The sequence below is a fragment of the Grampus griseus genome, assembly GCF_964374135.1.
Source record: "Grampus griseus genome assembly, chromosome: X".
Classification (NCBI taxonomy): domain Eukaryota; kingdom Metazoa; phylum Chordata; class Mammalia; order Artiodactyla; family Delphinidae; genus Grampus; species Grampus griseus.
Window position 1 is genome coordinate 130263528 of NC_138999.1, and position 15045 is coordinate 130278572.

Here is a 15045-nt window from a genome sequence, read left to right on the forward strand (position 1 = left end):
AGGCTCCCCAACCAAAAAAAAAAAAGGTTTAGTTTGGCAGTTCTTTAAGTACTGTAAATCTTGTAACTAGGAGGACTTACGAAAATAAATGTCCACTATTAAGGAAGAGTTTCTATTTTAATTATGTTATGTGGGGCAAAGTGGCCATGCATCTAACTTATTCTCTGTGAAAAGAGAGAAAATTTGAAAAGAAAATTCTTCTCCAATTTCTGGATGAGGGACAAACATGAGGAGATAGCTCTACGTGTGTGTGAAAGGCCAATAATGTAAAATCTGCAAGTAAAATCTGCAAACAAAAAGAATTATACACCATGACCAGCTGGGGCTTATCCCAGAGATGCAAGGCTCATTCAGTATATGAAAATCAGTGATATCCACCATATTGACAAGCAAAAGAGGAAAAGTCACAGGATTATATCAATTGATGCAGAACAAACCCAATATCAATTCATGACAAAAACTCTCACAAAACTAGGAATAGGGGGAATTTCCTCAACTTGTTAAAGAACATCTATGGAAGACATATGACTAACATCATATGACTAACTTCGTACTTAAATGGTGAAAAACTGGGCACTTTCCCCTAATGGTTGGGAACAAGGCAAGGCTATGTGCTCTCACTACTCTTATTTAACGTAGTGTTGGAAGTTCTAGCCAGTGCAATAAGGAAAAAAAAAGAAAAAGAAAGAAAGAAACAAAGGGCACACAGACTGGGAAGAAGAATTAAGTGTCTTCATTTGCAGATGATATAATTGTCTTCATAGAAAAGCCAAAGGAATCTACATGAAAACTTCCCATAACTAATAAGTGAGCTTTACAGGGTTGCAGGATGCAAGATCAACACATAAATCTCTGTGCACAATTTCAAGGCTCATTATAACTACAGTGATCAAGACTGTGTGGTATTGGTAGAGAGCCCAGAAACAGGCCCACATACATTTACCCAACTGGCTTTTGACAAAGGTATAAAAGCATCCGCATGGGGTATGCCGCTCCCAGAAAGGGGCCCACCAAGCATCGTACTTTCTTCGTGACAGTGGGTTCGAGGTACAGCAACTTGTTTTTCTCTTTGGAGGGACAATGCCAATGTGCTTCAGTCCACTGGTGCCCAGAAACTTCATGAAAGTTTTGGGCCCCTGAGTTTTTATGGGGCTTATCTTTCACTCTGTGGTGAAATATTTGCTACTGCCCGTGCACTAGGTCCAGTCAGCGTGACGTCATTAACGTGGCAGACCAGTATGATGGTTTGGGGGACAATGAGATGATCACGTCAATGCCCAGGGACTTCATTATGGTAATGTGCCCGATAATTGAAGGGACAGTGACCGGGGCTTTCTTTTGACCCTCTTTCCATAATTGTGCTCAGTCCTTCAGGAAGCCTCTGTGGGAATTCATCCAGCTGCCAATTATGCGATCAGGAACTGGGGAAAGAGCCACAGGGGGTCCACAGGGAGAAAGACGCAGACTAAAGACTCCATTTCCGACCAGTGGACCACAGTGGAAAGTCGGAGGAAGGTTTAAAGTACACAGTTGTGTTATGTGTACCTGGCCTCACCTTCGCTTGAGGGCTGAGTCTGTGAATTGATGGGGTCCGGGAATTAGATGAGGGGCCATGATTTTCCATCGTGGTGATTCAAGGCAGGCTGCCGTTCACCAGATCTAGAGTTTTTGTTGGTGGTGGTCTACTACAGGTGGCCTTTTAACAGGATTCCATGATTCATCACCCTGAAGATCCTTGGGGATAAAACATTCTTGCCATCTTTACATGGCCTTATCCTCTTCTGTGTCCTTCTTCTCTTCTAAGGATACTTGTCGTTGGATTTGGGGCCCACCTGAGTCATCCAGGATGACCTCATCTGTAGATCCTTAACTTCAGTACCTCTACAAAGACCCTTTTTTCAAGTAAGTTCGTTTTCATAGAGTCCAGGGGTTAGGTCCGAAGTGGGGGGCCAGTCTTCATCCCACTATAGATGTGAAGCCATTGAAGGGCTTTGAGCAGAGGAGGGACATGGCCTGACTCACAATTTAATGGCTCTTTCCAGGGGATGTGTTGAGGAGACAATATAGTTGGAAAAAACAGAAAGAGGGGGTAAGTGCAGGAGGCGAGGGGAAAAATGTAGGAGAGCCATGGTGATGACATGGACTCCAGTGACAGTATTGAGGGTGGTGAAAAACTACCAGATTCTGGATCTTTTGAAAGCAAAGCCGAGAGGATTTGCTAACAGATCAGATGAGGAGTGTTGGAGAACCATTAGTGAGTACCTGAAATTTAGCCAAATATATACCAACGGAGCATTATAAAATTATGGGATGGGGAGTGTAATTAACTGCTCGTGGATTGGTTGATATTGAGGACTTTGGCTATGTATAAAAAATCAAGTTAGAGCATTAATATTATTACTACAGGAGGGAAGAGGGCTTGAACCTGGAGCTTGCTTGGCCGTTCAGTACCACAGCCACGAACCCGCTTTGACTGTCCAGCAGTTCACATGGAGCCCCGTCGTGGAGCTGAAATCTAGCTGTGCTGTAACCGTAAAGCGCACACCAGAAAGACTTGGTACAGAAAAAAAAACACAAAAAGAGCGTAAAATATGCCATTCACAATGCTGTGTATTGCTTATATGTTGAAATGATAATATTGTGGATCGCTGCGTTAAATAAAGTTTGTTATTAAAATCGATTTAACTTTTAACGTTGTACTTTCTTTTCCAAATGGCTGCTGGAGAATTTAAAAGTCCACAAGTGGCTCGCACTCTTGTTTCTATCGCCAGTGCCACCTAGCTGGATGGGAATTACAAGCGGCAAAGGAGGCTATGCGCCTCAACTTCTTCATTTTGCCATCGGGACTGATCCGACAGCCACCTTCAAGGGTCGGCGAGGAAGCAAGGAGCGCTCAGGCGGGTGCCCGTGCGCTCCCGTCCGGGTAAAACCTCAACGAAGGAGAGCGAACCGCTGCCGGGCCACGCCCACAGACTACGAGCCGCCCCGCGAGCTGCGCAGGCGCTCCTAGACCTGGCCGCCGAAGGCGGGGAGAGGCCCAAGGCGCACGCGCGGACGCGCCAGCGTCCCGGCCGCGTCCACCAATGAGAGTGTGCAGCCGTCCCGCGCGCGCTTGGGGCTCTGCCCCGCGAGCCCGGCCCCGCCTCGCCCCGCCCCGCTGCACGACACGCACGGGGCGGCGCACAGGTGGGCGGGCCCTAGTGGCGCGGCCTGACGGCGGCGGGAGTCCGCGGTAGCTTCCTCGGCGCTAGCCCACGCGGCTCGCACGCTCAGCGGGGCAACATGGCGGACGCGGAAGGTACGGGTGGTTCTCTCGCGGGTGGCCGGGCGGGTTGCCGCGGGCCGGGGCCAGATCCTTCGGCTAGGGGAGCCGGGGGTGGGGGGACAACTTCGAGGCCCGAGCTTTCCGCTAGCTCCAGCTACCGGGCCTCCTGCCGACCTTGTCGCTTGGCCTTGGCTCCACGGGTGAGGGCGAGAGAGCGAGAGGCCCCCGCGGTGACGTGACGCCACCAGCCCGGGCCTCCCGCCGACCGTACGTCCCCTTAGGGCCCGGGCCGCCGCCGCCAGCTCGGACGCCGCGGTCAGCGCCGCGCGATGAGGGGAAGCAAAGGGGCCGAGGGGCTCGGGCGTGCGCGGAGCGCTAAGTCGAGAAAAAGTTCTAGGGGCCACCAGCCCTCGGGGACCGTTGGGCGGTCGCTTACGGGCCCGCGGCCAGAGCGCCGTGGGCGTTTCAGCCCCGCGCGGCCACGTGGTGAGCCGGGATGGAGGGCGACACGTGCGGCTGCTGTCTGGAGCCCGCCGTGCAGCCGCGCACTCGGCCTGACACCGGCGGCTTCCCCTGTGATCCTAGACAAGCATCCGTTTTCTACCTACCCTTGTTTTAAACTTCATTGTCTTTATTTTCGGGGAAAACTCCTAATTCTTGTGTGTGTGTTTTTTTTAAGTACTTATTTTACCGAAGAAGCATAAGAAGAAAAAGGAGCGGAAATCCTTACCAGAAGAAGATGTAGCAGTGAGTACGAATATGTTGTACTTTGCTTTGACTGAAAAGAAAGGTTTCTTAGCTGACAGATTACAGAAAAGAACTGTTTTTAAAGGCTTTGGAGGAATGGGCTGTAATTGAGTGGTCGTTGTGTAGAAAGTACACAACGCCCGCCAACCTGGGTCTTTGCTGTCAGGCACACCCTGCTAAGTGTTGCTGGCCGCACCAAGTGCTCCCCCTGAAATTCTCTTATCAGACCCACTGCCCCGCTTTCTCTTAAAATTGCTGTGCCCGTCGTGGTGGCACTTCGCTTACGCTTCTCAGCTCTTTGTTCATTTCTTTTTCCTTTGGAGGTCCCGGGGAAAAGGCATAGACTACCTTGCTTTTTATTTCAAAGGTATAGACTTCTATGGTAGTAGTGGAACTGTTCAAAGTCAGGTGGGAAGTCTAACAGGCTGTGTTTCTGTCCTGTGGAAGGAAATACAACACGCTGAAGAATTTCTCATCAAACCTGAATCCAAAGTGGCTCAGTTGGACACATCTCAGTGGCCCCTGTTGCTAAAGGTATGTGTTTCGCATCAGGTCAACGCTTGGCTTTTACATTGTTTTTGAGTATTAAACAGTTGATTGAGAGTGCATCCTGGACTTAGGAAATGCTAGATGAGGCCGTCTAAAACACTGTTCCTCAACGTGTGTGAGATGAAGGACCAGGGTTTGTTCGGGTTTTTTCCCCCTTCATTTCCAATGTACCCAACACTTGTAGAATACAGGTAAATTTTACAACAGTGTCACACTGCTATCACATTTTATAATCAATTCTCAATTTCTGTACTTAGCCTCACCTTACAGACCTGTCCTGGTTTGTGGAGTAGAACATGCTTGAGAGCATACGGCCAGTGCCTGGCATGTTAACTTGCTCCCTAGAAGTTACTGGCTATCGTGTTGGGTTTTAACTAGGGTACTTCGGTGATGAGTTAAATTACAAGTTTCACAAATGACATAATGGGCGCCAGCTACGAGATTAGGAGGCAAATTTATTGAAAGACTCCTTGACAGACTGTTTGAGTAAATCACTAAATATGAGGTAAAAGAGAGATTTGCATATAGAATTGAATACAGTTGAGTTTCTGCTTGGCCAGATGTGTCTGCCATTTAGACAGCATCTGCTTCTCTATTTTTACCTGCTGGTAAACCAGGTTGGCAATGTCCCTACTGTCATGGAACTTAAAATCTAGGGGTGGGAGATACAGTTAAAAAAATCATTGCTGCTTGTGGAAAGTACCAAGATGAAGCTAAGGGGCTTCCATTGACGGGAACCCTTTCAGGCTGGTGGTGGAGCCCTGGAAAGGAGAGTGAGAAGGGGCAGACGTGAGGAAAGTGGGGTAGGAGTGCCTGGGGCAGGTGCAGACCAGTCAGGTGTGCGGAGCCGTGTTGCCAGTCCCCCTCCATTTGGTCCCGGAGAAAATCAAAGCTAGTCCATATTGTACTCATAAGCCTGCACAGTGAAGCCCAGTTTGTTCTGTAGTACCCCAAGAGGTCTTTCTGGAGGAGGGATCAAATTTGTCGTATTCTTACTCATATAGGTAATTTTTCCAGCATGTGGGGAGGCTTAGCGGTCTGTCACAGCACATAATGGAAATATAGGAGTAAGATCTAAAACAAGAAGCTGAAGCGTCACCATATCATGGTTCATGGTGGTCCTGACTCTTGTTTCCCACATGTTAATGATTTATTGTTTGTTTTGTGTTGTATCATTGCTTTCTAGAATTTTGATAAGCTAAATGTAAGGACAACACATTATACACCTCTTCCTTGTGGTTCAAATCCTCTGAAGAGGGAGATTGGGGACTATATCAGGTAAGTGTGTTGGAAACAGCACTGTCCAAACGTCCGTTCTTTTCAAAATGACCCTTTCACATCAGTTATTCACGGAGGTAGCGGCGGCATTGCCCTAAATACGCTATCCTGTGCCCATGGTGAACTCTTCTGTTTCACTCTGCAGATTTAGTTTTCATTAGAGGACCAGAGCCGATGACACAGGAATTTCTTTCCCATTCTAGGACAGGTTTCATTAATCTTGACAAGCCTTCCAACCCCTCTTCCCACGAGGTGGTAGCCTGGATTCGGCGAATACTCCGGGTAGAGAAGACAGGACACAGTGGTACCCTGGATCCCAAGGTGACTGGTTGTTTAATAGTGTGCATTGAACGAGCCACTCGCTTGGTGAAATCCCAGCAGAGCGCAGGTATGTGGGAGAGGGAGGGAAGACGGGGCTACTTTGAGATTGGAAGGCTTTCTGTGTTTCCTTTCCTTTCTACCTTTTGGCTCTCAGAAATGATTTCTTCATTAGTAAAATCATAAAACAAAAACAGAAAACAGAAGCAAGGGATATTCTTGGTGTGTGTGTGCCTTCTGTCCTCAGCCAGACCCTGGTGGGGCTGCCTTGTTTGGAGTTCTAGGTGCTTTTTATGCACACGTTGAGCCCAGCTCCAGGCCTGTCACTCCATGCTCCTCTAACCGCCCTGCTGCTTCTGCCTAAAGTGCCTCTGCTTCATTGGCATTGGGGAGAATTCTACTTGACCTTCTAAGGTGGTCTCCAGTCAGGCTCTCCACGGGCGCTCCGGCTGTCCCTGTCAGCATGTTGAAAGTTGAGCTCTCGATGAGATAGCGTCTTCAGTCCTTTCTCACATCTGCACCGTGAAATCTGTCTTAATGCAAATTTTACAGAAACAGGAGTTCAAATTGCCTGCTTTTTCTGGCTGTACAAAATGGGAGTGATATAAGCATATAGAAAATACAGAAAACTCAGTGGCCACACCTGACTACTCTTTTGTCATTTTACAGGCAAAGAGTATGTGGGAATTGTCCGGCTGCACAATGCTATCGAAGGGGGGACTCAGCTTTCTAGGGTAAGTCTGTAATTGTAGGGAAGGCACCTGTTAGCAACTGGGGTCTCTGAGGCCCTTGCCCTTGTCAGTGGGCTGCCGTGGCCAACCTGCTCATGTCCTTTCTGAGGAGAGGCTTCTGCTCAGCACTGAGCCATCCCTATGTAGTTGAAGAAAGAGTCAAAAATTGAAAGGCCCTTTTAGATCCTAAATGATTGAAAGAGACCTTTTGTGTTTCAAGTGTGCCCTTAAACTCCCCAAATCTGCCCTTTGATCTTATTTGAGTTTTGCTTTGTGCTTATTCTCAGGCCCTAGAGACCTTGACAGGTGCCTTGTTCCAGCGACCCCCGCTCATCGCTGCAGTAAAGAGGCAGCTCCGAGTGCGGACCATCTACGAGAGCAAGATGATCGAGTATGATCCTGAAAGGAGATTAGGTGGGTCCTTAGGCCTGTGAGGCACTGAGCCCACGTAGAGCACACGTGCGTAGGAATGAATTCTGGAGAATTAGTCTCTTAAAAGTAGATGCCTTTAGTATGTGGTGTAGTCGTGGCCTGTGTCCGTTGTCTCTAGTTTTGCTGGTGCAGATAGAGAATAACTCTGGGTTTCTCAACCAGTGGTGTGTTTACTTGGGAAAATATGTACTACTTTTGCATGTGTCTTAGGAATCTTCTGGGTGAGTTGTGAGGCCGGCACTTACATTCGGACGCTGTGTGTACACCTTGGTTTGTTATTGGGAGTTGGTGGTCAGATGCAGGAACTCCGGCGGGTTCGTTCCGGAGTCATGAGTGAAAAGGTACGTCATCGCGGGGCTAAGAGTTTTAGAGCCGGCTGGTACTTGGGTCCTCCAGCCCTTGGTGGAACTCTACCTGCTTCACATCCAAGAAAAGGCAGTTTCCAAAGTGTTGAGTTCAGTTCAGGGCAGCTTCCCTGTTCTGTTAATTAAACTTTGGGACATTGAAACACAGGCTGGATGGATAGCATTACTCTATTCATTTACCTCCTAGCCTACAGATATGCCTGCTTAGATTTAATAGACCAACAGGTAAAGAGTGACTCCGAAGAGACCGGAGACTAATGAGCTTGGACTAGCAGACGGGACTAAGTTCATTCCGTGTTTGGAAGTGTGAGGTCCGTTTGCCTGTCGGGGATACAGTGGCACTCGAGTAATTTTCATATGTGGCTACTTTCCAGGACCACATGGTGACGATGCACGATGTGCTGGATGCCCAGTGGCTGTATGACAACCACAAAGATGAGAGTTACCTGCGGCGAGTTGTTTACCCTTTGGAAAAGCTGTTGACCTCTCATAAACGGCTGGTCATGAAGGACAGTGCGGTAAGTTCTGTTTGCACCACACGTGACCTCGAGAGGTGAGATATGGTCCGTGTCCTGAACACTTCATTCTGTTTAAAGAGATGAAATTGGGCTTTGTGAACTTGTAGCGATTATTTTGCCTTGGTTTATTTTCTGGTTTCGTAGATTGGACACTGGATTCATTTATTTGTTTTTTTGTTCTTGGAAGCATTTATGATTAACTTTTTATTAAATCAAAAAGAAATATAAATTAAAGTAGAAGTTTAATGCTAGGAGTAATTTCATTTCGAAATAAGGCAAATACTTTAAAAGTAAGTAACTTGGTTCAAGAAATAGACTATCAGTGGTACATAAACTTTGCCCTCTTGTAAACTGGTAGTTCTGCATGTGCCTAAGACACCTTGGTTTATTTAAATTATTGCTAGAAAAGGTTGTTTTGATGGGGATAAAAGGTTGAGACTAGAGAGTTTCAGAGATACGATAAGTTAGTTCTCCATTAAAGGCTTTGTTTTGTTTAAATAAATCCTAGTTTGAGGTCATAAAACCTAAACGTCACAGAGATTATCAAGCTTTTTTTCTTAGTATACTTACTAAATAACCTTAGAGTAATCTTAACGATGAAAGGAAATCTGCAGTTATTTGTGTTGCTTTGGGTTTCCTCTTTAGTAGTTGTTTAAGGTTGAGTAGTCCAGAATTGTAAATAGCCTTATTTTTAATGGTATTATGGTCAGAGAATACGGCCTTCTGTAAGTTAAGATGCTTTGTGGCCTAGTGCGTAATCAATTATTGTTAAACAAGTAGCAATAAAAATTTTTTCTAACTTTTAAAGATATAAATTTTTGTATATATTTAATAACTTGAGCTTGCTCGTTCATATTTAGATCTTAAATTACATAGATGTTTGATGACTGTATAGATGTTATAGTTTGTAGTAAAAGACAGAAAAACTAATGAGGCATACCAAAACATGCCCCTATAGCGACTGAAAAAACTTAATCACGTAAAACAGAACAACATAAATGTGATCCCCCGTCGCGCTGGGGTCAAACTGGTCGCTTCTGGGTGAATTTCAAGGGAGGGTGGAATATGGTGAGTGAAGACAAGGTGGCACGAGGCGGGTTGGACGCATGGAGTGCTGTCGAGCTCGGGGAGAGTTGGCCTCGGCAGTCTTGCTTGTGAGTTAACTTTGGGAACCTGTCATCCAGATTTCCCAATAAATCTGATACACCTCCCAGCTCTGTCAGAGGTTTTTCCCTTAATGATTAGAGGCATAGAGAAGAGCAATTAAGGAAAACTGAGGCTGGGTGTTGGTTTAGTATGAAGGCAGCTCTAAGTGCCCTGGGTAGGAGTGGCTGTTTACGGCCCCCGCTGACATTTCTGAGTCGACACGCGTGAAGCGCCTGGCCCGTGCTGGGTGGCTGCCGTGAGCCTGAGTCCCTTCATAAGCTAGACCGCGGCCAGTGGCCATGGGTGTCATTGGTCCTCTGTCACGGGTGGGGGCGGGGTGCAGGGCGGCGGCCGCCTGGGGCCGCGGCGCTCACCAGGGACACCACCCCGCAGGTGAACGCCATCTGCTATGGCGCGAAGATCATGCTCCCGGGCGTCCTCCGGTACGAGGACGGGATCGAGGTCAACCAGGAGGTGGCGGTCATCACCACCAAAGGGGAAGCTGTCTGCATGGGTAAGAGGCGAAGGCGCCCTTGGCCCTCCTGCGCCGCTGCAGCCAGGCTCACTAACGGGCTCCCCCGGGCCTGGCCCCTCGGGCTCATCCGATCGCTGTGTCGCTCGGGGTCTGTCGGGGTGCTCACAGCAAAGGGCCATGTCAGACAGGCATAGGCGGCAGGGAGGTAAGTGGGGCTTCCTCTCGCCCCACTGGCTGCTGTTAGGAGCTGTGTCTCAGCAGTTGGGCTTTCCTCGGCTCTCCAGTGAAAGGAGGAAATCATCAGCGAAGTGGGGGTGAATGGCTGTGGTAATTAAAGAGCCTTCAGTCCACTCCTTGTCTGCTTGCAGCACTACCTTGTGAAAGTTTAGCTACTGTCGGATTGTCCCTGTGTGTGGCCTGAGCTCCAGGCAGGACACGCATGTCTTTGGGGTTCCTTATTGAGGTGTCCCTTCCCCTCTGGCTGCTTGCTCACAGCTGAAAAGGAATTCTGATGACATGCTTTATTTCTTGTGCAAATTACACAGGTTAAATAGCTGTGGTTTACTTATTAAGAGGTCCCTTCTGAGGACCTAGGAAGCATTGATTTTTATGAGTGTGATTAGTGTCAGTATTTTTTGAACTCGATAAGTAATGTGCTTTCACAGCCTTTCTTCCCCTAATGGTGGATTTCCTCCATATGCAATGCTCAGCAAAGGAAACCTCAAGGCAGGAGAGCTTAAGAGCTTTAAATAGGTTTTTAAAAGTTGTGTAAAACAGTGGCATTCGGGCTCATTGATTATGGAGTCTTTCCCCTTCAAGTCGTTCTTTTATCTCTTTCCAACGCCTGCAGCTATTGCATTAATGACCACGGCAGTGATCTCCACCTGTGACCATGGTATCGTAGCCAAGATCAAGAGAGTGATCATGGAGAGAGACACTTACCCTCGGAAGTGGGGTTTAGGTCCAAAAGTAAGTGGGACTGGGCGTGTGCCCTGCTGCCTTATTCTGTTTTGCCTTGTTGAATCCTCACTTGGGCAGCTCCCACTGTGTGTCCACTGCCACGTCCTTGCCTCGTGCTGGGCTCTGGGGAGTCAGTGGTAAGTAGAAACGGGCCTGTCTCAGACCTTAGAGATTTCAGTCTAAGGGGGACAGTAGATAGGCAGTGCTCAAATTGCACAGTGGCGTGGTGAGGGCCTTATGAAGGGGTGTGGAGAGGTGCCTAACACGTCAGTCAGCAGTCCACGATGAAGGCTTCGGCCTGGTCGGGGAGTCGGGGTGAGGGATCTGGAGCCACGCCAGTGTGCGGTACGTAGTGTTAGATGTTGAGGTGAAGCGGGGAGGGAAGAGCCCAGGGCTGCTGGAATAGCATGTGCAAAGGCCCTGTGGTCAAAGTGACACTGCAGAGGCTCCCACTGGTACAAAAAGGTTTGCAACCTTTCGTAAGTCCCATGTTTGCTCCTATTAGAGGGAGGGTGAGTTTGGAGCACTCTGCTGAGAACACCCAAGGGGGGCACCTTATTTGCTGTGTGTGTGTGGTCGTGGTACATGTTTTATGTGTTGACACTGTACTAACGTTGAAACCCTGACGGTCCACCAGGCAAGTCAGAAGAGGCTGATGATCAAGCAGGGCCTTTTGGACAAGCACGGCAAGCCCACGGACAACACGCCTGCCGCCTGGACACAGGAGTACGTGGACTACAGGTAAGGGCGGGCGGGATGTTTCCCAGCCACGTGGTGGGCAGAGGGCACGCTGGCTGCAGTGCTATAGTGACCGCAGGGGAGGAGGGGAAGGCGGGGAGCCCAGACGTGGGAAAGGGGTGGATTTAGTTTGGGGGAAACGTGTAGGACCTGAGGGGACTGGCCTTGGGGCGTGTGGAGTAGCCGCTTAGGGCGTTGGGCAGCACGACAGACAGTTAACCCTTTCTAGTCTGGCTCGTGGCACTGCAGCAGGAGTCAGTCTGCGACAGCAAGTGGTAAGTTGTTCTGTCCAGCATCAGGATGTTGATGGTGGCCTTAGGCTTGCCGGATCTGCTGGGAACGACTCTCACCTGTCGCTCCTCTTTCAGCGATTCTGCCAGGAAAGACGTCAAAGCCCCCCAGGTAGTTGCCGAAGCAGTCAAAGCCCCAAAGGTGAGTGGCGTGCTCTGAGGGCTTCGCCATGTGCCGTCCAGCCACACGTGCTGGCTCAGCGGGGTGGGCCTTCCTGCCCCCCTCGGGCTCTGCAGGCTCCAGTTCACGTTCCCTGTCGTGTCTGCTGGCAGGGGTGTGGGCTCAGCTGAGGCCATGACCCCGGAACAGGGTTGGGTCAAGGGGCGGCACAGGCATGTTGAAGTAGAGACCGTGACGCTCGGGACCGGACAAACCCCTCCGGACGGCACCAGCTCAGTGTTGCGACCGTCCGCGGGAAGCACGCGGTGGCTGCTCGGCTCGGGGGCGGCGGGCTGTTGGTGTTAGACTGCAGGATGGCTTGTCTGTACCTCGGGTGGCACAGAGTGTCCTGAGAAGAGCTGCTTGGGGCCCGCGCTTGCCTGTCTTCTCTGAGCACTCGTGGGAGCGCCCCTGGGGGGCATGCGGTCCTGCCTTTGGCTTCAGTGAGGACGTGGCCTTTCTGGCCCGGCCCTGTGTTGCTGCCCTGGCGCTCCTGCTGTGCCCCTGGCTTCCTGGTCTTTGAACCCTTGGTAAACAAAGCCCTGTTGGGGTCTTTGAAAACTTCCTGTTGGATCCAATCAGCGTCTTCTCTGCTGGCTCCTCCCCTTTTGACTTACTGAGACTTTCTCATCCGCATTTGCCCAAGATCTTAACATTTGATCAATTGTCTCCACCTTAGCGGAAGCGAGAGAGTGAAAGCGATGAAACCTCTTCAGTGGCTCCCCAGCTGGTCAAGAGGGAAAAGAAGAAGAAGAAAGCCAAGAAGGCCAAAGCCGCTCTGGAGAGCGCGGGCGAGCCGGGGGCCGGGGTACAGACACGCCCAGGCCCGGGGCTCCCTTTGTCCTCGAAGGGGAGGGAACTGCCCGCTGCTGCCGGCTTGGTTACTCGGGGAGCTGCCCTGTGGGAAGGACGGGGCCGGGCCCAGCTTTTTATAGTAGCGGCTCAGAGTTAGGGCTGTGTTGATGGTGGGTGGGGAGGGTGCATGGCTGGGGGATCTAAATGCAGGGGCACCGTGGAAAACGCGGGATTTGTGTTATGTGCAAAATTTACGTATTGCAGGCTATCCTTACGGAGCCTGAGAAGGCTTAGTTGACTGTGTGGAACTTCCCTGATTTCCTTTGGGGAGAGTGGCAGTGCTTAACAGACGCTTGCTTTCTCTTTCCCCCAGGACAGTGACACCACCAAAAAGAAGAAGAAGAAGAAGAAAATAAAAGTGGAAATCTTCGCTGACTAGTGGACGCCACTTGAAGCACTGTGTCCAGGTGGGAGGAGGAATTAAAGCCTTATTGAGAAAACATAACTACATTTGTTCTTGAGGGAATGAACCTGAGATCCCGGAAAGGGCGGAGAGTCCGGCGTGTTGGAGCAGCTGCTGCGACCTTGCTGACGTCCCCTGGCGCGGTCATCCCATCTTGTCCTGTTTTAAGGACACCGGTGAAGGGGGCGGGTGTCTCCCCTTCAGACCCGGCACTGCCCGGTGAGCATCCGCAGCTGTTTCCTGGGGGCCGTTTTCACGTCATGGGCCTCTCCTAGTTTGCTTCCCCCTTCCCTCATCAAAAAAGTTTATAAAAATCAAGTCTGCTCAGCAAAATGGTATAGGGCAAGTAAAAAAAAATATAACTGAATCATGTTATTAATTGAGGGGTAATCATTTTTCCAGTGTCTTGTGAGGACTCTAGTGTCAGTCTCCTCTGTCACCCCGTATTTCCCTTCTAGATGGAGGCCTGGCCAAGGGCTCTGTCGTTCCATCTCATGAGTTATTTCCAGTCACTTCTTCACTGCTTGTGTATATAGGCACCACTTCAGACACTTAAATCCACCTGTGAGAGAATCCCCAAAAAACCATGTCTCTGTTCTTTGTTTTAATCCTCAGTTAGCTTCATTGCTGGGAGAAGGTTGTAATTTTTACTTATTAAAGTTTACTTATGAAATTTTTAAAGTATTCCTGTTGGATTTTCTGATTGTTGATCTCAAACTAGGAGGACAGAAAATATATTTTGATTAAAAATGTTGGGTTTCCCTGGTGGCGCAGTGCTTGCCGATGCAGGGGACACGGGTTTGAGCCCTGGTCCGGGAAGGTCCCACATGCCGTGGAGCGGCTGGGCCCGTGAGCCATGGCCGCTGAGCCTGCGCGTCCGGAGCCTGTGCTCCGCAACGGGAGAGGCCACGACAGTGAGAGGCAAAAAAAAAAAAAAAAAATGTAGGGACCTTTATGTCCTAGTTGAAATTTGATGCTTTTCCTTTATGTTTGGTTACTTTTCTTTCTCTGGTTCTGCGTCTTGTAACACTTCCCTTTGGGCCCGTCATCTGGCATGAGATCAGATACTCTGGAATCTTCATCAAGACACTGACGAGATAAGAGGGGACTCATCACAAATTAAGTGATGTCCAAACTACTTGAGAGGAGAAAGGTTCTCAGTATTACGTGGTGGGTGTGCAGGGCAGGAGGTGCCAGTGCCTGTGTCTGTTGACAGCCCTGAAGTATCTGCAGACACATCTGGGCGCAAACTCGACGAAGGGAGCCACTGAAGCTTTTGCTTGGGCTGGAGGCCGGGTGAGTGACAGGAGAGGGCGCAGTGGTGGAGGATGTTTAGGAATCTGAAGGCCTTGGTGAGAGGTCTAGAGCAGTTTGTGGGGAAGTGCTGCACTGCTGGCTTGTCACGGCCTCTGCTGCCCGGGACCCTGAGCGCAAGTTGCACACCTGGGCCCTAGACGTGCCAGGATGTACGCCTCCGGGAAGTTCAGTGTGTGGCCACGGTGGGTTCCCATCTGGGGTAAGATGCTCTGGGGTGCTTGTCTACGTGGGCGCTAGATTCAGGAGACCTGCAGTGTGACTTTTGAGGGCACAACTGCATCTTAGTTCTTTGGGGCTAATGTGACTCTCAGCTGTGTGAACAAGGGAGCAGAGTATTTTGTTCTGGACACAGTTTAAATCTGGGCAGCAAGTCTGGGGTGCTCTGAAAACCATGTTGAGAATAGAAGAGAAAGCTAAAAGGAGTGGTTATTAGGAGGAAAGATAGATCTGGTAGACATGTCGAAACCAAGGCCAATGCAAGTGGAAGCAAGGACTTCA

The 15045-nt window shown here is 49.5% G+C and overlaps 1 protein-coding gene across 1 annotated transcript; it reads left to right on the top strand.

Annotated features, from left to right (window-relative positions):
- The first annotated feature begins 3201 nt into the window (after window positions 1–3201).
- On the top strand, window positions 3202–13866 carry DKC1 (dyskerin pseudouridine synthase 1). The gene is made up of 15 exons (XM_082681886.1): window positions 3202–3298; window positions 3945–4012; window positions 4460–4546; window positions 5748–5839; window positions 6043–6227; window positions 6827–6891; window positions 7176–7302; window positions 7531–7661; window positions 8060–8203; window positions 9743–9863; window positions 10675–10793; window positions 11422–11525; window positions 11891–11954; window positions 12652–12780; window positions 13141–13866. The coding sequence occupies exons 1-15, from the start codon at window positions 3283–3285 to the stop codon at window positions 13204–13206; spliced, it is 1518 nt and encodes a 505-aa protein (XP_082538012.1). The 5' UTR covers window positions 3202–3282; the 3' UTR covers window positions 13207–13866.
- The last annotated feature ends 1179 nt before the right edge of the window (window positions 13867–15045 follow it).

Coding starts and splice junctions, on each gene's coding strand:
- DKC1 (XM_082681886.1), top strand. Junction 5,840..6,042: donor GAGATTGGGGACTATATCAG/GTAAGTGTGTTG, acceptor TTCCCATTCTAG/GACAGGTTTCATTAATCTTG. Junction 10,794..11,421: donor AGTGGGGTTTAGGTCCAAAA/GTAAGTGGGACT, acceptor ACGGTCCACCAG/GCAAGTCAGAAGAGGCTGAT.